At 34.9% G+C, this 26,366-nt stretch overlaps 1 protein-coding gene across 1 annotated transcript in view; it reads right to left on the bottom strand.

Moving 5' to 3' along the window:
* The window catches only part of LOC149565796 (alpha-galactosidase 3-like), a 144,266-nt gene that overhangs the window by 43,944 nt on the left and 73,956 nt on the right, over positions 1 to 26,366 (bottom strand). The window contains exons 5-12 of the mRNA XM_089819290.1: positions 7,054 to 7,157; positions 6,845 to 6,917; positions 6,579 to 6,637; positions 6,390 to 6,455; positions 6,213 to 6,296; positions 6,030 to 6,094; positions 5,785 to 5,867; positions 1,505 to 1,595 (exon numbers count right to left, since the gene is read on the bottom strand). Of these exons, the coding sequence (XP_089675416.1) occupies positions 1,505 to 1,595; positions 5,785 to 5,867; positions 6,030 to 6,094; positions 6,213 to 6,296; positions 6,390 to 6,455; positions 6,579 to 6,637; positions 6,845 to 6,917; positions 7,054 to 7,157 (625 nt within the window). The remainder of the gene's footprint in view (positions 1 to 1,504; positions 1,596 to 5,784; positions 5,868 to 6,029; positions 6,095 to 6,212; positions 6,297 to 6,389; positions 6,456 to 6,578; positions 6,638 to 6,844; positions 6,918 to 7,053; positions 7,158 to 26,366) is intronic.

Genomic DNA, 26,366 nt, shown 5'->3' with positions numbered 1-26,366 from the left:
TTAAATCCCAAGGAAGGGTTACTGGGGAGAGCCCCCATTAGGTCTGTTTGTAAGAATTGGTGTTTTGAAGCCTACCAAGGTATGTAGAATCTATTGAATGGTTGAAATCACTTTATTGGCAATGTGTTAAGTCTTTTGGGAGCAGTTTTGGGTATGGTGTTGTAAAAAGATCCTGGAGGGTGTAAGGTAGTGGAGGTGTTGTGAGGTGTGAGAGATAGGTGTTTGGGTATTGTGAAGGTATAGGTAGAGATACTTGGTAGAGGTGAGTGTGGCATGAGGAAAAGGCCGACCACCAAGTCTTTAACCTTGGAAGAGTCCTGAGGGACTGAAAGCGATTTGCTTGGAAGGCTTGGAAGTAGCCTAGTTATAGAGTTTTGGCATAACAAGTATCACCACCTCCTCCTTGCATCAATAGAGCATTGTAAAACAATAATGTAATTAAAGATAGTAGTAGGTTTGGGTAGTTAGGTAGCAAGGGGATGTGTCAGTTGGTCTCCCTATTTAAGAACATTTGAACATGAATGATGGACTAGTTGTTTTTTGTAATAAATAAAGAATACTATTTTCCCTCGCAAATATTCGGTATGATTATCATTGGTAATGATTTCTTGTGTTGATACTAGTAGCATTGAATTCATGCTTTGATATCTTCTATTATAACCATTCTACATCAGTGTTACCCCAAGTTTTCAGGACAGGAATGGCGGTAGATAGGGGGACAAGTTTTTAGGGTGACAAATACTTTTTCCAATTTCAAGGACAGCTAGGGGATGGCTATATAACAACAAGAAAAATTAAAATATGTAGAGAAATTTTAAATATTCATATTAAAACATGGATAAAGTGTGTACTTATACATAATAGAACCTTCAAATATAAGAAGTAGCAAATTTCATGTACCAAATTTGTGTTACTTTGAGAGTCAAAGTCAAATTTCCTCTAGACGTCAAAGTCAAGTCCCCTAGGCATCACCTATCCCTAGGATGTTTCCAGGATGGCGATGGCTGAAAAGTAATGGGCACGCATCCCCAAGTAACACTGGTGTTTTTTGGTGTAATTATGAGGTTCTTTTTCTGCTGAGTCTCAAGTACAAGTCAAAATTTTGGCCTGCAGAAAGTCAAAGTTCAATTTTCCAACAAGGGGGGACGGGTGTAGGGAGAAAGTGGGTATGTAGTGCCATCTCTTGCAGTTTACCTCATAGGCCAGGAAACCTGCAAAGGTATGCATCATCAAGTTCGGCCTATACCTCAAAATGAATTATCACACTTATTAAAGAAACGACCAAGAGCCACTTCACAAAATCGTAAACAGTATAGGCTCAAAAACATACTAGATATATAAATGGTCGCTTCAAAATGAAAGGAAAATTGTATCTAGCACTGTCAAAATATTAATTTTTAAGACATTAGGTATTTTGATTTACTAATAAAGTCTCCAAGCAGATGCAATATTTCCAGCTTGCTTTAAGCTCCTAAAAATGAATAGTTAAGTGAAAAACATTGACCTTGATTAACTGCGATCACTTCTTCATTGCTTAAGATCTCTAACGTTTCTTTGGTCATATTTCTTATGTCACATCCAACCAATAGTGGTGCCTGCAAAAAATAGCAATCAAACACAAGTGAGACATTCTATACATTAGGAAATTAATGAAAACAATCTCAAGGACAAAGGAACCAAGACTATAAATTTGTAAATGAAATTTAAATGAATGAATAAGCTGGTCCTGGAAGAGCTGTAGTAGGTAGCTTGTAAAGGATTTATAGGGATCATTTGATGTTGAGTAAGGCATTTCATTTAAAGAGCTAGTTAAATAATTTTTTTGGGTTATGCCTTTTCATAAATGCCTAATCAAACATCTTGGTTGAGTTATGTCATTCATTTAGTTTTAAGACCTATTAATTGCATAAGTAGGGAGATTTCTGAAAAGCTAAAACAACCCCATGGCCCTGGAATGGAGTTAGAAGAAAATAAAGTTAGTTGTACAGTTAGTAAATAGCAAAACAAGACTTCAGAAGCTTCCCAATTATACCAGTTTTCAACAAATCATGACCAACTAGCAATAAACAAAAAGAGATGTAGAAAAACACAATGTACAATGCTGGTATTAAAATTGATTGATAAAAAGATCAACTTAAAAAGTTACAACAAACCATTTAATTGAACATATCGATATATTTCAAGAGGTCATTTGAAGAAACAAGTAAAGAAAAGAATAGAATGCATAGGCACAACTATCATACAATGAATATTTATGGCCATCTAATTGTCCTTTTGTAAGAAAAAGCCCCCCTATATTAGTGAAATTTATTTAAAAATTCAGCAAATTATTAGAATCCCAGATTTAGAAGGGTACACCTTTGTTTTAGGGGTCTCAGGTCCCAAAGAGTCATAAAACCACCATGGCACTACAGTGGCTAAAGAAAAGTACTCATTTGATATAAAGATTTCTCTTGTAGACCAGCAAATTGTCTAAAAATGTTCTATTAAAATAAAGAGCATGATAAATTACATCCTCACTCTAGTTGGGTAGAGTTTCTGATTCATGAGCTGTCTTTTATAGTTGAAATAAGTCTACTTCAATCTTCATAGAAGAAAGGAATCCACAATTACTACCACTGAAGAACCATGTTTTATGGCATATGTTGTCTATCTTTTATGGCTATTACTAAAAATACATACTTAAGGACTTTATCCATGAATCATAAAAACCACCAAGTAGGTGTTTGGCCTTGGGACGAAGTATGAAAATATATGCAAGTAAATGCTTTCAAAATATGTGTTTCGTGCACATAGTAACCCAAATCTTGTTGATTTTTTACACCAAGGGTAGGTATAAATAACAAGTAACCACTTTCTCTTTTAACAAATTAATGGACAAAAAGTAGCCCATAAATCCTAAGATAACAAAGAACAATATTCAGTTTTTATACAGTTATACTCACAGTTTGCAGGCATGGCCATGGATGGTACTCGGCAAGTCCAAAAAAGTTGACTTGGTAAGAACATGGCAACTTGGAGAGTATTAAAATCTTGATTTCTTTAATAACATTTTGTTTTGCAAAACTCAATTACAAAATATATTAAATTAAAAATTGACACCTCAAATGAGAAAATGCATAATTTTCTAGCTAATAAACATGTGGAAAATATGTTCTAACTAATGTTTTACCCACATTGGCATCTTATCCATGTTTTTACTATGTCTATAAAACTCTAAGAGTTAAACTTGTAAAAAATTGTGGAACCAAAAACTAAAGAGCACTTTGCAGAGTTTGCAAACTGGGTGATTCAACTTATACCCACCGTGGGTATGGTATCGTACTTCTCTCTATATATACCTCATTTTGTCTCTTCATTTCTCTTACTCTTTTGTTATCCCACATTTGTCATGTTAAGATGTAATGCCTTCTCCCTCTCTTATATATTAAGAAAGACTACTTATAATAGGGTGTGATCGAAGCACTATTTATATTAATAGGAGTAAAGCTCCATGAAGCATCTTGCATTAACAATTGCACCCACTCAAAGTGGTTTCCTTGAATGGAAGTGCCATCCATTTGATTTTTTCCACTCAATGGATATTAAGTAACATCAAGATGTGCTCAGTGGCTATTTACTAATTTATATATCCCCTTTTCTAACCTTTATCCATATGGTTTACTACCATCAAGTTGCATTCCCTTTGTAGGGTTATTAGATCCTACACCCAAGACTACCATCCACAACACCATGAAAAGAAATATATATATATATAGGAATTTGTAACTCTTACAAGAAAAATAGATTGAACCAAACATCATACTGGCATTAATGATCCTCTGGATCAATCATGTAAAATTATTTATCTATAAATATCTTCATTTGTACAATTAATGATATGATATGAAGATTTTATATTCATAGAAACAATTACAAAATGTGCATTGTTAGGAATATCCAAGTTCATGTAATGTCCCCTTCTTCGACATTGGTGTACAATAAGGACCCCTTAGCCCATTTCATTCCCATATGCTAATTCTAGGTCTTGGAGAGGGAATATTTAATTAATTGAATTTAAGGTCTTACATTGTCATTTTTTGAACAACTTTAGTTTTAAAAAATGTTTTATTTAAAGATAGCCTTGTGCATTAAAATGACTTTTCAAGGGCCAAAATTAAAAATTTATATGTCACCTTATGCAATTTAAAAATAAAAGTTCTTGAATGTTTGTGGGGGAGATAAATAGTAACACAGAGACACGTCGCCCCCCCTTTTTGCTCCACGTCCCGGAGACTTGGACGCACCGGCGCCACCAAATTCCACCACCTCTGCCAAGGATGGGGGACATCTTGATGTTGATTATTTGCTAATTCGACTATTTATGTTCAATGTTCGATGTTTCACTTCGATCCAATGTTCAAGTATTTACTCTTTTGCATCTTTAAATCTTATATTGCAATACATCTTTTCATAACTAGCATTAAAAGTACCATATGTATATATATACACAACCCCTCCTATCCCCCGCCACCATCCCCGCCTTTCCCCCATCGTCCCCAAATAAAGGCCCCTCTGTCCCCCTGTCCTAGAAACTTGTCCCACAGGGTGGTGTAACTATGGTGACATATGTTTACCATACAGGTAAAGAAATCAACGCATACAAAATATGGAACAGAATAGCAGAATTATATTCGCATATGCCAGAACATACATTATGCTTGATAAGATTCGCAATAGTAGATCATAGATGATTTACAATGATCCCAGACGGGATATAAATACTATCCGCCGAACCTTCCCGGAGGAGTCCGTCAGCCACAAACATTATGTCTGCTACAAACTATTTACCCGTCGGTTACAAAATACAAAACACCGACAACAATCATTCCGTCAGCTACAGAAACACCGCCGGGACCATCCAGCCAACTGACAACATATAAAAAAGCAAAAAGAAAATTCATTAAACTTAAGTTTTTCAAATAATTAAATAATGATTTGGGCCCATGAAATTAAACATCCTGGCCATTTTATATTTATGCCAGTTGCAAATTCCGAAACACCTGGTACAACTTTATTGGAATTCACTAGAAAATAATAAATTTGTTTGTGTGCTGTTTGCAACTGGAGAAGAAATGAAATATGCAGTGTTGTGTGTGCCGTAGAAGGATGAATTGAAAATATTATATTTTTATATCAGCTGGGATTTACACCAACCATACCTTTACCTAGCCCCCAAAAGAGTCCAACAAACCTAACTCATTAGTTTAATCACAAGAGAATTTTAAAATGTTACTCTTTGACAAACATGGCTAAACTTCAGATACCCCAAATTAGATCTATTTTATGTTTCCAAGTAAAGCCATTACATTCAGAAACAATTTTGAATGAATGAGGTAGCAAAAACAAAATGCTCAATTATAGTCTAAGTATACTATTCTATTAAAGTAAAGTCACACCTATCAAGACACATCCAAAAATGTGGTTTTTGAAAACATACCAATTTTCTTCTTTTTGCCAACTAATTAATATTGTTCAGAAAGGCTAAATTCGTGGACGATAATTTTTTTTTATATCAACACAACTACAGCATGCATTTGTACTTGTCTAGGCCCACTATCCATAAATCTATGACAGTGAAATTAGTTCAAGCATCAAAATCTGCTGACAATCATGCCTTACACTTAGTTTATAACATATCCTCATTTAAACGAAGGCATTTTTTTCCTAACTGAAAAAAGATAAATTTTCAATTGCAAGATCATGAACACAATAACTACTTTAGGAACAGGACCAACTTTTGACCTTCATTAATGCCCAAATACTAAAATGTGCACGATATTCTTCATATGTCATGCCACCATTCCCAACCTCCAACATGTCAGGATCTGCAGAGACCAAAAATCATGACTGCATTTTAAGCTACAAACTCCAGAACTCATACTCATTTCCATGAACTTCTAGATTTCCAGATACAAAGGAATTAAAAATCAATTTTGAAAATAAAAAATATATAATAACATATATACTAAATAAACAATTGAAATTACCATTCCATCCACCAGGGCCAGCATATGCTGCCCATTTGTCATTCAAATCTGCAATTTCTGTCATACTAGCAAAAAAATAACAGACCACACTTAAACTGAATTCAAGGATGAAATCACTAAACAAGAAAATGCACAAATCAAAATATTTCATAAAATGTAATTTATGCACCATAACACACTCACCTTCCCCATGAATCACTGATGTCATCAGTTGTGCGCCAACTATTCCCAACATTATTTGCCCACAAAGCTGGATCATCCACACCCCTATTGAGATGCAAACAGGTTAAACACTAGATAAACATCTCAAAAATACTCCATGAGATAGTGGCAAAGGTAAATGTAGAACAGAAACATCACCATTCACAAAGTGAGTAGAAAATTGTATGTCCAGTTGCATTTAGTGCCTCCCTCATAGGTGGGTATCTAAAATCATTTCACAATAATTTACGGTTAAGGATGAAAGCAAAGAATAGCATCATGTAAGTATCCCTGTAGAGGTCACTTCTATTACATATTTAAGCAAAACATATATAAGAAAGGACTAACCGATCCTCTGGTTTGATGCCAAGATTGTAACAATTATCATATTTCAAATAGTCAATGCCCTGAATTCCATCCAAATGAAAAGCAAGACTTTTTTGGTAACTGATGAAGTGAATGAAAATCACAAAGAAACTACCATGATGCCTTGAATAATTTAAGACTTTCTTTTGACTAGCTTGGACACTCAAAAATTCAAACACGTTAGATACCAAAATATTTTACCACAATTCAATATTTATTGGAAAGAAAGATAATTAACAGTTACTTACCCAAGATGCAAACAACTCTGCATCTCGATTCTCGTGGCCAAGTGAGCCTGGTCGAACTTGACAAGTAAATATCCTAGAATTATACTAGGTATTGTTAGATTACATTAATAAATAATAGAAATGCAAATTTTCAACTGACTCAGAACTGTGAAATCCTTAATAAAGAATGAAAACAAAATATGGTGAAATATATTTAACAGTTAACTCACCCTGCATCAGAATATATACCAAGTTTTAGGCCTTTTGCATGGACGTAGTCAGATAGTGTTTTGATCCCTGAAGGAAATGTCTTTTTGTCTGGCTCCAAGTCACCCTGGATAATGACTCAATTATTGATATTTCATACAATTCATTAACACGAACTAATATTACAAAAAAAAGATGAAAATAGTTGAATTGCTACTTGAAACACTTTCAGGTCAAAGAGTACAAAAAATCGAATCAAATATTCAAACAAAGTCTAGTCTTAAATTGTTTAGTTCTGAGGATTTACGAGAAATATTCAAATGATAAGCACATCAAGGAAGGAGAACAAAATTGAAACAGACACTACCTTGAGCAACTCAAAATGAATAATCACCTACTTGATAGAGATCGACAGCTAGTTGTATTACAACAGTATCCTACAGTTATGGTAACAAATGAATAGGATACTGGATAACCTTGATAAGCCCCTTTTCTGTGGTGGTGTTTCATGTTGTGTAATGAGCCCTTATATAAAGAAATCAAAGTTTTATTAATCTTTTGTGTTTTTCATTTCTTTTGAAACGGTAAACAGACAAAAACAGCAAACTGAAAATTAAAAACAATGATGGAAAATAATGGATCAAACCAAAAAATTTAAAAAAAGGTGAACTGAATAAAAAACAATGATGCAAAACAATTGATCAAACCCTCAAGCACTTAATAAGACAAATATGAACGAAAAGTTGATACATCTAATGGCTTGTACAAACCCTAAGTTGCTCCAAATGCTTAGATCAGATTCAAATATAAATTTGGAAGCCCTAAAAGATTGATATTATTGATTTTTGTGATTCTAACAAGCTGGAAATCACTCTATACCCAAAATCAGATCTGAAATTAAAAAATTACAACTCACATAAACCTAATGGGAGCAGTGCAGCAGGGTTATCCAACTAGGCTCTATGGCTGTGTTAGGAGCATAGTTCCCAGAATTGCCTTGAAATCACCTGAATCACTGGTTTGGCCATTCGGTTCAGGCTGGGCGATTTTTTTGGAGTCCTGAATCGACTCAGGCAATTTTTTGCCATGAATCGCCTAAATCGCCGATTCATGTGATTCATGGAAAAAAATTCCTGAATCGGTCGCGCAGTAAGACTTTAAGTGGACTTAATTTTTTAATAAAAAACATTTTTTTTTGTTTTCTTTTTGGCCTTTCCTCTTTGTTTTAACCCTAAAGGGCCTTCTAATTGTTAAGCATGAGTAGAAGAGAAAAAAAGTGAGACAGAAGAAGAGAAAAGAAAAACCACAGATTTCTAACCAACAAGAAGGAAGAGCACCAAAGAGATCAGAAGTCCATCTGGGGAGGTCATAAATTGCATTGGGAGCATTAAGCAGTCAATATCAACACTCATCAACTCACTTGCAAGAGGTAAGTGCTGATTTTTTTTTTTTTGCATGTTAGTGTATTATGCATTTTTTGTTAAATTTTTTTAATTTTCATTTGCAAATCTTGAATTTTTTTAAGTTTTACTAAATAAAAAACTAGGGTTTGTTGTTTTGTAGCTTCTGTTTATTAGTTTCAAACTTTGATATTTTACTTGAATTTTCTTATTGCAGCAACCCTTTGCTTTCATTTTCCGCAATGGGTAAAAAAGATGAATGTTGGAAATATATCGAAGAGTTTTCTGAAAGAAACAAATTTCAAACGAAATGTATGTTTTGAAAAGAAATAAATTCTAGAGGTATTTATAGATTCAAATACCACATTGTTGCTATACCTAGACATGATATTACAATTTGCACTGAACAAACTGCTAAGGAAAAATGCACTTGTTTAGTGGCATTAAAAAAATATGAACAAAAGAAATTGAATAAGAAAATGCAACTTGAAGGGTTAAGGGCTATTGGCTCCCATGCTCTCGTAGCTGCATCTGCATCTGCATCAGCTTCTGCATCTGTAGATTGTGTTGAAGAGGGTTCTTCCGGGCCTCCTTTTCATCCTAGTTCTAGTGCTCATGCAAGTGCTAGTGCTACTCGGTCTTATACTGAGATTGAGTCCAACTCCAACCTATTGCGGCCTAGAGTATGGAAAAACAGAATGGATAGTTTATCTGTGCTCCACACTACTCCTGGCTCACAACCCACACTTGAGGGCATGGGTTTGAACAAGAAGATTCATGATGCTACCAGAAAATAGATTTGCAAATTTTGGTACTTTTGCAACATTTCATTTGTTGCAGCCAAATAATTGATTCTTTTTACTTTGTTTTCTTTAAGGTTAAACTTAAAAGTAAAACTTTAATTATATCTACTGGTTTTATGATTCATTGATTAATCATAGATTTGCTTTACAAGCTTACATAATGATTTGACATCTAAATTTCTAATCATAATCTATTTGTGATTGGGCTCTTTATGGGCAAAACATGATAGATGCAGATGTTGTTTGTGGTCTAGCGTTTAAAGCCCCAACTGAGGCTGAGTTGAGTGGATACCTCTTGGATGATATGGTAGAGGATATGAAGGTTGAGCTTAAGGAGAACTGAAAGGAGTGGATCGAAAAGGGTTGCACCATCATGACTGATGGTTGGACAGATAGGAGGAATAGAACACTCCTCAATTTTCTTGTATCCTGTGGAGGTGATTGATCATTCTACTTTCCTACATGCATAATTGTGAATCGTGATTGACTATTTCAAATTTTGATTTGTTGATTGCTAATTTGTTGATGATCCATTATAATTCATCGTTTTGTAGGATATACCATGTTTCTCAAATCCATTGATGCTTTCGCTCATATTAAAAACGCCACATACTTATGTGAGGTTATTGAGGAAGTCATAGCAAAGGTGGGGAAACAACATGTGGTGCAGGAGGTGACGGATAATGCAGCAAGTTATGTTGCTGCAAGTAAATTTTTAACTTTTCAAGTTTTGAAAATAAATTTATTTGAATTTTGAACTTTTTCAAATTATAAGTTTCCTAAGTTCTAACATGTTTGAATTTCTAATTAACTTAAGATTGTTGTAGGCAAACTTTTGATAAAGAGGCACCCCACCATATTTTGGTCCCCTTGTGCGACACACTACATTGACCTTATGTTGGAGGAAATTAGCAAGCTTGAGTGTGCCAAATCATGTGTCGAAAGGGCAAAAAATATATACAAGTTTATTTATAATCATTCATTTGTCCTTAGCACAATGAGGAAGTACACAGGAGGCAAGGAGTTAGCTCGTCCAGGCATCACAAAGTTTGCCTGAAATTTCATCACACTGCAGTCCTTGTTGACATCAAGGGACGATTTGAGGAGCATGTTTGTTGGGCGGGAGTGGATTTCACCTTCCTATGCTACGACCACTATAGGGGTGGATGTGGTGAATTGCATATGTGATGACGATGGTTTTTGGAAACCTGCTAAAGAAATCCTTAATGTAAACTTATTGCAATTTAACATTTAGTATTTTACAGTTTACTAATTAGTATTTGATATTTAATATTTAATTGTTTAATGATTTAGTTTTACTTTAAGTTATATTATTTTATATTTAAGTTTTGACTCAAATTTTCGTTTTACTTTAAATGCAGGTCACTAAGCCCCTTATATCTCTCCTACAAATTGTTGTTGGGGAAAAGCCCTCTATGGGCTACATATATGAGGGCATAGATAGGGCCAAGGAGACCATTAGAGCCCAGTATGCAGGAGTGTAGGAGAGGTATGCCCCTATTTGGGATATCATTGATACAAGATGGCAGAATTAGCTCCACCGACCCATCCATGCAGCAGCTTACTTTTTGAATCCGGTATTTTGTTTCCGTCCTGACTTCAAGGCAGATGAGGAGGTTTTCGCTAGCATACAGTGATCCAAAGGTTGAGTAGTGATGAGGATAGCGCAACTGCAATCACTGAGCTCGACAAGTTCAATAATAAAGAAGGGCCACTTTTCTCTGGCAGGATGGCCATAGATGCTTGAACAACAATACAGCCAAGTAAAAATTAAATAATATATTCATGAATCTAAAGTTTATGACTTATAAGTTGTGCATTTTAAATTTTAATTGTTGATTATGTAATTTTAAAGTTGTAAATGAGACTAATTGGTTTTGTTTTCCCTTATTTCAGATAGATGGTGGCAAATGTTTGGGCCCACAACCCCAAATTTTCAAAAAATTGTCATTTGTATTCTGAGTCAACCAAGCAGCACTTCTGGATGTGAGCACAATTGGTCCATGTTCGTCCATGTTCAAGCACATCCACTCGAAGAGGAGAAATAGGTTGACTGTGTAGAGGTTGAACGATCTTGTCTTTGTTCATTACAACCTTCATCTTATGATCAAACAAATTTTGGGCGCCAACTCCTCTTTGATCATTCTAGAGGAGATTGATCCAGAATCAGAGTGGTTCACTGAGGCTGTGGATCCAATCTTCACTGAGGAAGACCATGATTGGGTTGACCAAGTGGATATAGAGGCTGAGGTTGTGGCCATGGCAGAGGAGGTAGCTACAGCATGTTCAAGCACTGGTAGACGCACACACAGATACAAACCATAATGATGTTGTTCGTGAGCCCATCTTACATGGGGGGGATATGGCTCGACAGTCCTCTAGGACCTACCTTAGATGCCCTTCTCATACACAGATTGAACACACAGAGCCTGAGGCTGAGGCTGAGGCTGTGACTGAGCTTGAGGATGATGATGAGGCTTGAGCTGGAGCCTTGGTTTTTCATTTTGTTTACAGATATTGATAATGATAGACATACGTTCCATGAATCTTCATTTTAGATTCTTACATACATTTATGATTTAATGTCTTACGGATCTTCATCTTAAATGCATTCTATGATTTGAATCATTATGAATTTATGATCACATGATTTCTAGTTACTTCAGCTAGCCTACAATTTAAATTTTACATGTAACATAAGTATGTGATGGATTTATCATTTATGTTTCATGTTATGTAGGTTAAGTTTTAACTTATATTTGATGATGTTATAGTGTGTTTAAGTTATATTCAATAAAGGGTGCATGAAATAAGTTTTAAATTGTTAAAATCTCTAAATTTAAAGGGTTTTTTTTAATTTGCTGATTCATGGCTGATTCACGATTTGATTCGGCCTTGCCGATTCCGATCCGATTCCAATTCTCGTTACTTTCATTAGGAGCTTGCAATATCCAAACAAACTATTTTTAATCCTCCTTGATGCTGATGTATTGCTTATTAGACCTCAAAAACACAAATCAAATCTAAAAGTGCCAAATAAGCATATATCAATTGTCCTTACTCCTAACAGCTGGCACCTCCCAAATCAGCAATAAATATCTAGGACAAAATGTGCTGCCTCCCTTGAAATGTATTTTTTTAACCTTTTGTGCAGCTGGATTATTTTCAAAATTAGTGTGCAAAGTCTCAAATGATATGAAATAGCAGCTGGTATGTCTGTAGGTTCATAACTCAAATCCAGCCCTTTATTTAGGATGCCCAAAATTTCACCAAAAACCAGAAACTGAACATATGAACCCTCAAAAATGTGTTAAGGATGATTTTTTCTTTCCAAAAACACTATAATAGCACTATAGCTGAATTCAGATCTACAAGAACTCAGCACAATCATGTTTCCCAATAAAAATACCAAGATTGGAAACAAGGGTATTTTTTTCTTGAACCTAGATGTGGAAGTCAAAACTGTTTTCATCATCACAAACCTCAAACAATGAAGCAGAAGCATCTTGGGTGTAGGAGCAATCTTGTATCACCCAAAAAAATATTTTTGATTTGTCTTTCAATAAGGGCTACTCAATTCAAAGTTATTATTTCTAGAGGCTTACTATTTTTAGTAAGTTGGTCATTTGAGATCAAAATGTTCTGATTTCATCCCTGGAGGTTCATCTTAGATATATCTGTCTGACAGTAAAGTTTCATGGCAATATGAAGCCTATTTGTGAAGTTATTGAACAAATTCAATATTGACAACAGGGTATAACAACTTTGAACTCAGTTTTGAAGACTTTAAAGGCACCAAAAAGGGGTCAAACCTCTATTGCTGGAGCTTGCACAAATTAAATGTTGTAGATCAAATCATGACATTTCCGAAATGGGGTCATAATAGTCAACCGAAGCAACTAGTGATGAGTTATGGTCTTTGGAAGTCACGCCACCTGAAATGGGCAAATATGAAATTTCTTTTGAGTTTCAAAAGTTGTTGGGGCTTACTCTAATGTAATAAAATATGAAAAGTAATAATAATTTAGGATTGGTTGGCCTCAAGGTCTAGGGTTAAATTTCTAGAACCTTCGTGGGTGGTGGAAAATTACCTATATAAAGAAGGTTCGTAGACGTTTTGGAATGTTGGTGGTGGCTCTGGCTTACAAAATATTGTAAGAAGAATGCCCATGTCGCTTTGAATGTTTTACTTTTGAAATTTGTAATTCCATAATTTTGGAGATAATAAGAAGCCAACTTTTGTTCTTACAACTTGTTATTTCTTTGTCGTTGTTATGTAATTTGTGTTATTAAGGGGAGTACCCTTCATCAAGTAGTATTAGAGCAAGAGATGCTGCATGTGTAGACAGATAGCTAACTATGAGGCAGTCTTCACCAAGACCATGGTTGTGGGTTTGAGTGATAAGCGAAAAAATGCCTCCGTGAAGGAACCGTGGCAAAAGAGTTGGAGGTGTGACAGAAGACGGTTTTAGAGCCCTCCAAAGACAAGTACAAGCATTGAAAGAGGAGATTTGTAGAGGAATGAATATTGCACTAAGAGATGAAAATGAGGAGGAATTCGAAGAAGAGTATGTTGAATAGGAAGGAGCAAAAACGACTAGGGATCCTAAGGAGGATTTGTTTTTCAAAGTCATTTCCAAGATTGGAAAAAGACCCATTTCCGAGAAATCTTAACCCAGACAAGCTGATCGACCGGATCAATGATCTAGAAAAATATTTTGAGTATGAAGAAATTGAAGATCCCAAGAGGGTCAAATTTGCGAAGGCCAAATTGAAAGGTCGTGAGAAAATTTGGTGGTAGGAGATTTAGTCGGAATGAAATATAAGGGAAAGGAGAAAATCACAAGGTGGGATCGAATGGTAAAGAAATTGGAAAGACAATTTATTCCTTTTGATTATGAGATTGATTTGCTAAAGATAATGCAAGGGTTGAAGCAAGGAGGAAGATCAGTTCAAAAGCATACAAATGAGTACTATTGAGTTTTCATTAGAATAAGTTATGCAGAAGCTAAAATTGCTCATTACCAAAATGGTTAAGGCCAAGTATTTAGGAGGAGTTGAGTCTGATTAGAATGACCAGCATTGAATAAGCATTTCAGTTTTCCTTAAGAGTAGAAGATAGGTTGAATAATAAGTTTGAAAGAAACCAAGGTGGAAGACGTCATGGTGGAAGATCCAATAGATTGTCTTATGTAGGCTGTAATGAAGATTAGATAAAGAATAATTAGGCAAGTGACAGTTAGAATCTACGGGGAAATAATTTCAATCGTTTCCATGATTAGAGTAAAAGGGATCAAAGAGGAAGAGGAACATGGAAAATATTAGGAAGAGGAGGTTTTCGTAAACGCTTGTTTCCATTGTGGTGAAGAAGGGCATCAAGCCTATGAATGTCCCCAACAACAAGGAAGGACAAATATGAGAGTTGAAGGCCAAGCAAGAGAGTTGTACATGCAGAAGAAGATGCTCAGTCTAAGCACTCAGATGATGTTGAGAGGGAAGAAACTATGATTACCAGGAGAACCCTGACAAATGAAAAGGAGTTGAATTAGAGGAAGAGTTTGTTTTGCACTAGGTGCACATGTGAGGATATGTGTTGTGATGTGATTATCGATAATGGAAGTACTAATAATTTAGTATCAGACGAGATGGTCACAAAATTAAAGCAAAAGAGAAAGAAACACCCATGTCCACATTAGATTGCCTGGGTTCAGAATGACCACAAGGTCATGCTCAACAAACAGTTCTCAGTGAAGTTCAAGATTGGGAGCTATTGCAATAAGGTACTATGTGACATCATACCCATGAATATATGCCATACGTTGTTGGAGAGGACATGGAAGTTTAATGGGTGTGTCATACATGATGGTCATGCAAATGCCTATTCCCTCACAAAGGATGGAGCTCGACAAAAGCTGAAGTCATTGAAGAAAATAGAAGAAAAGGTATGTAGTAATGCCAAAATCTGTTTAGTTGATGGAAGAAAGTTTTTAGAAGGCATGAGGCATGAGCACATGTATTTTTCTTTAATTCCAAAATCTAGTAAAGAGGAAGTAGAAGATGTACCTACAAAAGTTGCAGATTTGTTGAATAAGTTTAAGGATATTGTATTTGATAATGTGTCTAATGGATTGCCACCTATGAGAAAGATTAGTCATCAGATGGATTTTATTCTACAAGCTAGTTTGTTGAATAAGGCAATTCACAAAATGACTCTAGCAGAAAGTGAAGAATTGATCAGAAAAGTACAAAAGTTGTTGCAAAAGGGGTTGATTTATGAGAATTTGAGTCCATGTGTTGTACCAGCAGTATTGGCACCAAAGAAAAATAATGAATGGAATGTGTACAAATTCTTGAGCCATCAACAAGATCACTATCATGTACGAATTTCCCTTTCCAAGAAAGGATGATATTATGGATTGTTTGAGTGGATCAATGTATTTTCACAAAGATAGATTTGAAAAGTGGATATCACCAAATCCAAATCTGAGAAGGAGATGAATGGAAGTCAACTTTCAAGACAAATGAGGGTTTTTACGAGTGGTTAGTCATTCCTTTTGGGCTAACTAATACATCAAGCATATTCATGTGGCTCATGAATGAGGTACTAAAAGAATTTCTACGTAAGTTTGTCATTGTCTACCTAGATGATATTTTGATCTTTTGTAAGACATTAGAAGAGCATATAATGCATATTTATAGGGTTTTTGATAGGCTTAGGAAAAAGAAATTGTCGATTAATATGAAAAACTGCAATTTTGTAAAGGAGTTCTCATATGTGGAATTTGTAGTTTCAGCAGAAGGTCTAAAAATGGACATAGAGAAGGTGAAGGCTATCATTGAATAGCCTACTCCAAGAAATGTGAGTGAGGTAAGATATTTTCATGGTTTGGCTAACTTTTATAGAAAGTTTATCAGGAGTTTTAGCAGTGTTTGTGGACCCTTGACTAAAACAATGAGAGGGGATAGGAAGGAGTTTAAGTGAACTAAAGGACTAGACAAGAGTTTTGAATTGCTGAAACAAAATGTTACAAAACAACATGTTTTAGCACTTCAAGATTTTAATAAGGTGTTTCAAGTAGACTGTGATGCTAGTGGTAATGCAATTGGAGTTTTTTTGAGCCAAGAAGGTAGAAGTGTTGCTTATTTCAGTGAGAAGTTAAATGATGCCAAAAGAAATATTTATTTATGATCAGGAATTTTTTGCTATAGCTCAAGCATTAAAGAAGTGGAATCATTATTTTTTTCCTAAGAAGTTTTTTTACATAATAATCATCAAGCTTTGAGATATTTGAACAGTCAAGGAAAGTTAAATGAACATTTGAAATGGATTTAGTTTTTGCAGAGTTATAGATATGTTTGAAACATAGAAGTGGGAAGTCTAACAAGGTTGTAGATCTTCTTAGCATGAAACAGATTTTGCTAACACAGATGCAAATTGAGGTTGTTGAGATCAAGGAACTCTTAAGAGTTTGTATCTAGAGGCCCCTAATTTTGGTAAAGCTCAAAAAGTTTGTACAGAACCTGTTACTCTAAACAGAACCAGGTGGTTGGATTTCACCATCCAGAATGGTATACTATTCAAAGCAAGTCAATAGTGCATTTTGAGTTCTAAGAGGGAGAATCTCATCAAGGAGAAGCATAATGGACGATTGGCTGGAATTTGTGGTCGAGATAAAACCATTGCTCTAGTTAGTGAGAATTACTACTGGCTACAGTTGCAACAAGATGTCAAGAAGTTTGTATAGAGTTGTCGAGTATGTCAAATAGAAAAAGGAGCAAAGCGGAATATAAGGATATATCAACCATTACCTGTACCAAGGAAGTCATGGGAGGATATCAGTATGGATTTTTTTCTTGGTTTATCAAGGACTCAGCAAGGGCATGATTCAATTTTTGTGGTGGTTGATAAGTTTCCAAAGATGTCACATTTTATTCCTTGCAAGAAGACTAATGATGTTCATGTGGCAGAATTGTTTTTCAAAGAAGTGGTAAGACTACATGGTCTACCAAAGAGCACAGTTTTAGATCAAGACAACAAGCTTGTTAGGTACTTTAAGCACACATTATGGAAGAAGTTAAAGACAAATTTGAAGTTCACCTCATCACATCATTCACAAATTGATGGACACACAAAAGTGGTGAATAGAAGTTTGGCAAATTCGTTAGGACGCTTGGTTGGAGATAAACCAAAGGGATGCGATTTTATTTTACCACAGGAAGAGTTTGCATAGAATAATTTTGTCAATAGGAGCACTGGAAAATCACTACTCCAAATAGTATATAGAAGTAGTCCCAGAAATGCTTCTGAATTAAGAAGTTGGAAAAAGGGGAGACAAGTAGTGTTGAAGCCAAAGATTGTGCAAAACACTTGAAGAATATTCATATGAAAATAAGGAAACACATTACCAAAATGAATACATAATACAAAGCTAAGGCAAGCGAGAAAATGAGGCATAAGGAATTTCAGATTGGAGAGATGAAGTCATTGTTCATTTGAGAAGGCAATGATTTTTAATGGGAACATATAATGAGTTGAAAATGAAGAAGTTTGTGTTGGATACAATTGATTAATTGTGTATTGTCTTTGATGTTACACAAATGTCAAATCATTATCACTCTGTGTCTACCAAGTGTTCCTGTGTTTGCCTAGTTCAAAAGGCAGTGTCTATCGAGTTCACTTGGGCGTCAAAGAAAATCCTACAGATGATGAGTGTTAACCAAGCTCACTCGATTAATGTAGGAAATGATGGACAGAACCAGTGTTAATCGAGTTCACTCGCTTACCAAAGGAACTTTGTGAATATGCAGTGTTAACCGAGTTCACTGGGTTAACACAAAAAAATTGTTTCTGAGTTAGTGTCTAACAAGCAAGGTCGGCCGAAGGATTTCCTTATTTTGGCATATTGAGTTTAATTGATTTATCTATTGGTTCTAGCTGATTGAGAAGATGAATAATAGTTATTCTAAATTGTATTTTAGCCGACTTGACAATATAAATGATATAAGGTCAAGTTGAGAATTTGCAAGTGTGTAAGAGTGTGAATGAATGGAAGATTTTGAAGATCCAATGATGCAGTATGGGCCAATCAGAAGGAAGCAGAATATCCTTGTGGAGCTGAAAAGATATATTCGATCAGGAAGGATCAAGTATAAGTCAGAACAGAGATCCATAATCAGCTATTTATTTGCATCAGAAATCAGGTCATCTCATTGTTACTCTCTAACCATTATAGCAGTGATCTAAAATCTCTTAACAGAGTTCACCTTACACCTATTTGTAAATCCTCTTACAAGGTGGCAGTTCTATTGAATTGTCTAAAGACCTCCAACAAGGCCACTCGTAACAGGGTGATTAAATCCTCTAACAAAGTCGCACCTAACAGTGTGTTTTGTAATAAAAAGGTTGGCTCTTAACAAGGCTCATTTTAGAAGAGTGAAAATAGTAACTAATTGCAATTGGTTGTTTTTCCCAAATTGGGTTTCCACGTTAAATCCTGGTGTGTCAAATGTGTTCATGCTATTTTCTTTTATGTGTTTGAAACTAAGTTAAAGTAATGATAATCACAGATAACATCTAAAGATTTGCATATTAAGTACTTATCGAGCATATTCAATATTTAACGAGTTACAACATTTTATGTGTGTTTGGTGAGCATCAGCACTATTCAATTTTCAGAGTTTATTTTGTACAGACATCTAAGGGATCTAGAATTTATTTTTGTGGTAACTGATTCACCCCTCTCCTCACAGTTACTCCTCTTATATTTCCAACAATTGGTATCAGATGTTTGGTGCTTGCAGAGAAGGTTTTAAGGTCCTAAGCTAAAGATCAGGATGACTTACAAAAGAGAGATTTCCAAGCTGAACAGACAATTTTGCAGCATGACAAGGACTTATGAGGTTACATTTGGCTACCATCAGTGATTCAAGTTGTAAATATCTTGATGCTGAATACAAGACTCCCACTGGAACATTATCAATTGAAGATATTGCTGAAAAGAAGAATCATAACATCATGATGATCGATATTGCATCTACTCTCAGTTATGCTGAATTTGATGAAGTAAAAGATTGCAAAACAACTCATGAAATGTGGACCAAACTGAAAGACATTTATAGAGGAGATGATAATGTAAAAAGAGCTAAGGCTGAAAGTCTTAGAGGTCATTTTAATTAGATGAAAATGAGAGATGAGAACATTACAAAATATGTGGAAAAAATCAAAGCAAGTGTAGGCGTAATCAAAGCATCTAGAGACATTGAAGAAAAAATAGTTGTAAGCAAGGTACTTAGAACTCTTCTTCCTATTTATGCAATTAGAGTGTTTGTTATTCAAGAAATGAGATGTGATCCAAACAATAAAATATCTTTGGATGCTCTAGTTGGAAGATTGACAGCTTTTGAGTTAGATAACTTTGATAATTATGTTCCTAGTTCAAAAGGTATTGAGTCTACATTTGAATCTAAACTCACTCAAGAAAAAGAGTAAGAAATCAAAATCTAGTCAATCAACAAGTGAAGAAGAAGAAATAGAAGAGAGCTCAAACAGTGATCTTGAAGAGGTTGAAGCCCTACTTGCAAAGAAGGATTTCAAAGGCAGAGGAAAGTACAAAGGTAAAGTTCTTCTAATCTATTTTTCTTGTGAAGAAGTTGGTCACATTGCTGCAAGGTGTCCAAACAAAGAAAACAAAGATGAAAAGAAAAGCAATAAGCACAAAGGAAAGAAGGATTTCAAGAACTACAAGAACTTCAAGGACAAAGGTAAAAAATCTTGTTTTATGGCTGAAGACTCTAATAGCAGTGAAGATGAAATGGTATATATTGCTATAAAAGATGAATCTGATGACTCTCATGTTAGCAAAAATGATAAATGAATTATTGACAATGGCTATTCACATCATATGACTGGAGATAAAACAAAATTTGAGCACATGGAATATTATGATGGAGGTAGTGTAAGATTCGGAAACAATGAACCTTGTAACATAAAAGGAAAAGGATGTATTTATTTGACAAAGAAACCTGTATGTGACAATGCTTATTGGGTTGAAGGACTAAAGCATAATCTACTGGTGTGGCATAGATGAATAAAATTGGATTCAAGGTAGAATTCATGGATGGAAAGGCCAAAAAATTGGATGGAAAAGGAAATTTGGTTGGATTTGGAAAACAAACAAAAGGTAATTTGTTTTATCTTGATCTCAATGAAAATTCATGTTTTATTGCTCACATAGAAGAAAGTTGGTTATGGCACAAAAGATTATGTCATGTAAACTTTGATAATGTGGTTAAGATAAGCAAACATAAAAAAGTAAGAGATGTTCCTAGTTTGAAGAAACCTGATATGGGCCTATGCAAAAATTGTCAAATCGGTAAGATGGGAAAGACTAGTTTCAAAAGCAAGAACTATCAATCAGAAGAAGTCTTAGAACTTGTGCATATAGACTTATGTGGACCTATTGGAATAGAGAGTTATAGTGGAGAGAGGTTTTTTATTCTTTTTGTTGATGATTATTCTAGAATGATGACTGTAATGTATCTAAAAGAAAAATCAGAAGCTTTTCAAAAGTTTCAGTGGTATCTAGCAAGAGTAGAAAAAGAAACTGGAAAGAGGTTGAAATGTTTAAGATCAGACAGAGGTGGTGAATTCATCTCCAATGAATTCAATAATTTTTGCATTGAAAGAGGGATCAAAACACAAGTATCAACCCCTGGTACACCTCAACGGAATGGTATACTTGAAAGAAGGAATAGATCCATCATGGATTGTGCAAAAACATTGATGATTGAAAAGAATGTTGCAATAAAATACTGGAAGGAAGCTTTCAGCACTACAATCCATACCTTGAGCAGAGTATAGCTGAAGAAATATTCAAACCAAACTCTTTATCAACTATAGTATAATTATAAACCTAATGTAAGTTACTTAAAAGTATTTGGTAGCAAATGTTATACCTTGAAAGAATCTAGAAAAGAAAAATTTGATGTCAAAGGTGATGAAGGCATATTTCTAAGATACTCCTGCAAAAGTAAAGCATACAAATGTTTGAATTTGTCCACTCATAAAATCATAGAAAGTGCACATGTGAGAATTGATGAGTTTGCAGAAAAGTGAAGAAAAAAGCAATAAAGAGCCAGAGGATTACAGAAGATTTGTTTACTATGAACCTGATACTCTGCCAAATCTATTTGAGAGAAAGGAGGCTTCAGCTCCCGAATCCCCAAAATCTCCAACAGTTACTAAGTTGCAAACAATGCAACCCGAGTCACAATCTAAAGAACCCGAGTCACAGTTAGAGGCTACCAAGCTAGTGCAAACCGAGTTTGAAGGACCCGAGTCACAGACGGTGCGACCCAAGCTAGATACTGAAGTTCATGATGAAAACAGTGGAACTCATTCCAACTCCAAAGAACCTGTGTTAGCAAGATATGTCAGAAGGCATCATGCACCTAATCAGATCATTAGAGACAAATCTAATGGAAGAATGACAAGAAGCAAATTAAAAGGTACATGTTTACTTGCTGAATTTGAACCTAGAAATGTTAAAGATGCTCTGGACAATGAAAATTGGGTTGAAACAATGAATGAAGAAATAGAACAAATAGAGAAGAACAAAACCTAGACTCTTATTTGTAGACCCAAGGATAAAAATGTAATTGGCACAAAATGGGTGTTTAGAAACAAGCTGAATGAAGATGCAAAAGTTTTCAGAAACAAAACAAGATTGGTGTGCAAAGGCTATTCTCAAGAATAAGGTATTGACTATGGTGAAACTTTTGCTCCTGTTGCAAGATTAGAAAGTGTTAGAACTTTACTAGCATATGTAGCACACAGAGTATTTAAAGTGTATCAAATGGATGTTAAATCTGCATTCTTGAATGGAATTTTTGATGAGGAAGTCTACATTGAACAACCAGAAAGTTTTGTAGATCCTAACAAAAGAGACATGGTCTGCAAATTACACAAGCCATTATATGGTCTCAAGCAAGCTCCTAGAGCTTGGTATGAAAGACTTCATAATTACTTGATACAGATTGGCTTTCAAAGAACAAATAATAATAGTAGTTTGTATATTGAAGGAGGACCAAACAAGAAGATTGTGTTGACACAAATATTTGTTGATGATACGTTATTCACAGGAAATGATGACTTATATAAGGCATTTTCAGAAGAAATGAGTAAAGAATTTGAGATGTCTATGTTTGAAGAGATAAAATTCTTTGTTGGATTGTAGATTCAGCATAACAAAAATGGTATATACATTACTCAATCTAAATAAATCAAGGAGATACTAAAGAAATTTGGAATGGAAGACTCAAGACCAGTTGGAACCCCTATGTCTACTAGACATAAGCTTTCCAAAAATGATGATTCCAAAGAGGTAGATCAGAGCACATACAGATCAATGATTGGAAAATTACAGTATGTAGTGCATACAAGGCCTGATATTGCATTAGCAGTTGGTATGGTGGCAAGATTCTCAGCAAATCCTAGAGAAAATCACATGATGGCAATCAAAAGAATCATGAGATATCTAAAAGGTACAGAAGCCTATGGCTTATGGTACAAACTTGGAGGCAATTTGGACTTAAAGGTATTCACTGATGTTGATTGGGCAGGAAGTCTTGACGATAGGAAAAGCACTAGTGGAGGAACATTCTTTCTTGGTAAAAGACTAGTGTCTTGGACAAGCAAGAAACAAAATTGTATCTCTCAATCCATAGCAGAGGCAGAATATGTGACAGCAGGAATTAATTGTTCTAACATTGTTTTGTTTAAACAACTATTTGAAGGAATGAAGATAGAGATCAAGGATCTAATAGTCATATACTGTTATAACACAAGTGCAATCAATATATCAAAGAATCCAGTAATGCATACCAAAACAAAGCACATTGCTATAAAATATCACTTCTTAGGAAAATTGGTGCAAGATAAAGAAGTCAGATTGGAATATGTGAACACAAAAGAACAAATTGCAGACATATTCACCAAGCCATTACCTATGAATGCATTTATGTATCTAAGAGGTACGCTAGGGGTCATTCCCCTATCTAAAGCTCACTAAATGAAGCTTAGTCATATATTGTGATAACACCAGTGCAATCAATATATCAAAGAATCCAGTAATGCATACCAAAACAAAGCACATTGTTATAAAATATCACTTCTTACGAAAATTAGTGCAAGATAAGGAAGTCGGATTGGAATATGTGAACACAAAAGAACAGATTGCAAACATATTCACCAAGCCATTACCTAAGGATGCATTTCTGTATCTAAGAGGTAAGTTAGGGGTCATTCCCTTATCTGAAGCTCACTAAATGAAGTTTAGTGATGCATCAACCAGAACATGTTGAAAGTCAATTAGTTGGTGCAGAATTGAGAAGGGCATATTGCAAATGAATCAATACTTAAGGTACATTGATATTAACAGAGTTGTTATCTTTGACATGTGTTGTCAAAGAGGGAGAAGTTTATTTTCATATCTCATAAGAAATTTTAATTATAAAGGAGAAGTTTGCTATAAGAGGGAGAAGTGTGCTATCATAGAGATATTAAAAAGGGAGAATGAACTTGGCAAAAGCTGTTGCAGACAGAAGCTTTCTAACAGAGGGAGAAATTGAAGGCGGGAAGAGTTCATACTAACAAAGAAAGTTCTCATCAATGTGAATCAGAATGAAACTAAGGATATGTTCCTTACTTTATTCTTGTTCCAAAAATTTCATTGTGTTATGACATTTTGTGTTTCCATCAATGCCAAGAAGGGAGATTGTTGGATACAACTGATTAATTGTGTATTGTCTTTGATGTTACAAAAATGTCATATCATTATCAGTCAATGCATGTTGAGCTCACTCGGGCAGTGAAGATAATTTGTTGTGTCTACCGAGCATTCCTGTGTTTGCCTAGTTTAGAAAGCAGTGTCTACCGAGTTCACTCGGGTGTCAAAGGAAATCCTGCAAAAGATGAGTGTTAACCGATCTCACTCGGTTACCAAAGGAACTTTGCGAATATGCAATGTTAACCAACACTTGGTTAACACAAGAAAATCGTTTTTAACTTAGTGTCTACCGAGGAGGGTCGGCTAACGAAAGATTTTCTTATTTTGGCATATTGAGTTTAATTGATTTATCTATTGGTTCTAGTCAACTAAGAAGATGAATATTAGTTATTCTAAGTTATATTTTAGCCGACTTGACAATATGAATGATATAAGGTCAAGTTGAGAAATCGAAAGTGTGTAAGAGTGTGAATGCATGGAAGATTTTGAAGATCTAATGATGCAATAAGGAAGCGAATCAAAAGGATAAGCAGAATATCCTTGTGGAGCTGAAAAGATATATTCAATCAGTAAGGATCAAGTACAAGCCAGAACAGAAATCTGTAATCAAAAATTCAATTGTATCATAAATCAGGTAATCTCATTGTTACTCTCTAACCATTGTAACAGTGTTCTAAAATCTCTTAACAGAATTGGCTTAACAGCTATTTGTAAATCCTCTAACAAGTTGGCAATTCTATTGAATTGTCTTAAGACCTCTAACAAGGCCACTCCTAACAGTGTGATTAAATCCTTTAGTAAAGTCGCACCTAATGTAATATCCTCCCCTGATTTAAACTTTGGCTTGAAGAAATTTAATTTAAGGAATATTGTCAAACACTTTGTATGCAAACTCATAAAGTTGATTTCCTCAATAAAATGATTTCCAATAAGTAGATTTACGAACAACTATGAAGTGACATTCAAAATGCGTAATACACATCATAACATTTTGACAAACACTTGGCACACATTCAATGATATATGAAAAATCTGGAAACTCTTTTAATGTGCTGATAAAAGGGTGATTTTAAATGTAGATGTGCACTTACAGCTGCCTTAAAGGCTGCAACAACTATTCAAACTTGTATTCAACAATTATAATGCATAGACATGGAAGTATAAAAGAAGAAACCTGGAATTGAATGTTGTAGTGATTTGCGAATGGAGTGACAGCCTCCCAAACTTCTAATCAGCCGGATAAACAAATAAACTTGATACCAACATTGTTCACGCACTGTAGCAGCACTATTCATGCAATATTGTAGCAAAGACTATTCATGCGGTACTGTAGCAAAATACTGTTCATGCGCACTGTAGCAATAACTAACTTCAGATATGCACTTTCAAACCCTTGTAAATTCTTTATGCGAAAGCACCAAATGAAACCCAGCGTGTTCCCTGAAGTAAAAACACCATTGATCCTCCTGACTGTGTCTTCCAACAGCGAAGAGAATGCTAGCAAAGAGGGATTCCGTCCTCCAAGCCCGATAATCAGATATTCAGCAACATAACTTTCATCTTCATCCAAGCATTCTTAAAAGAAGCTCTTCCATTTCTTTTATAGTGTTCTCACAAGAGCTCAATCCTTCGATTTCTCAATGTGGGATAAAACATAACTCCCTTTATGTAACTTATGTCTCCAATGTGTTATAAAATAAAGGGGACTCTTTTAATTTAAATATTTCCCACAAACTATAGTCTATGCATTAATAAAGTTAAATATTTAATCTTAACTTTATTAAATAGCTTTATTAATGCATAACAAATCTTATCAATGATAAACAAGTCTTCTTGTCGATTTTAAACAATTACCATCGACATACCGCTGCCACTGGATGCCTGACCATGTCCAAGATGACTTACTATAAATAGTAAGTATGCCCAAACTTGCCTCAAACCCCTCAGAAAGACCTGCAACTGAAACTATCTAGGCCAAATGGCCTCTAAGTCCCTTGAATGTCTTGGTTAGCCTACGGGACCGTGGGGAAATAGGCTAACGACAACATCATGCTATGAATGCTAAAAAGGGGACATTACACCTAACAATGTGTTTCATAACCTTTAACAAGGTTGGCTCCTAATAGGGTTCACTTCAGAAGAGTGAAAACAGTAACTAGTTGCAATTGTTGGTCTTTCCCAAATTGGGTTTCCATGTTAAATCTTGGTGTCAAATGTGTTCATGCTATTTTCTTTTATTTGTATGCAACTAAATTAAAGTAATGATAATCACAGATAACATCTAAAGATTTGCATATTAAGTACTTACCGAGCATATTCAGTATTT

This window comes from Cupressus sempervirens, chromosome 3 (assembly GCF_028749045.1).
Source record: "Cupressus sempervirens isolate cs-2001-9-10 chromosome 3, ASM2874904v1, whole genome shotgun sequence".
In the NCBI taxonomy this organism is placed as follows: domain Eukaryota; kingdom Viridiplantae; phylum Streptophyta; class Pinopsida; order Cupressales; family Cupressaceae; genus Cupressus; species Cupressus sempervirens.
The sequence above is the reverse complement of the archived record's forward strand: the minus strand, read 5'-3'. Positions and strand labels throughout refer to the sequence as shown.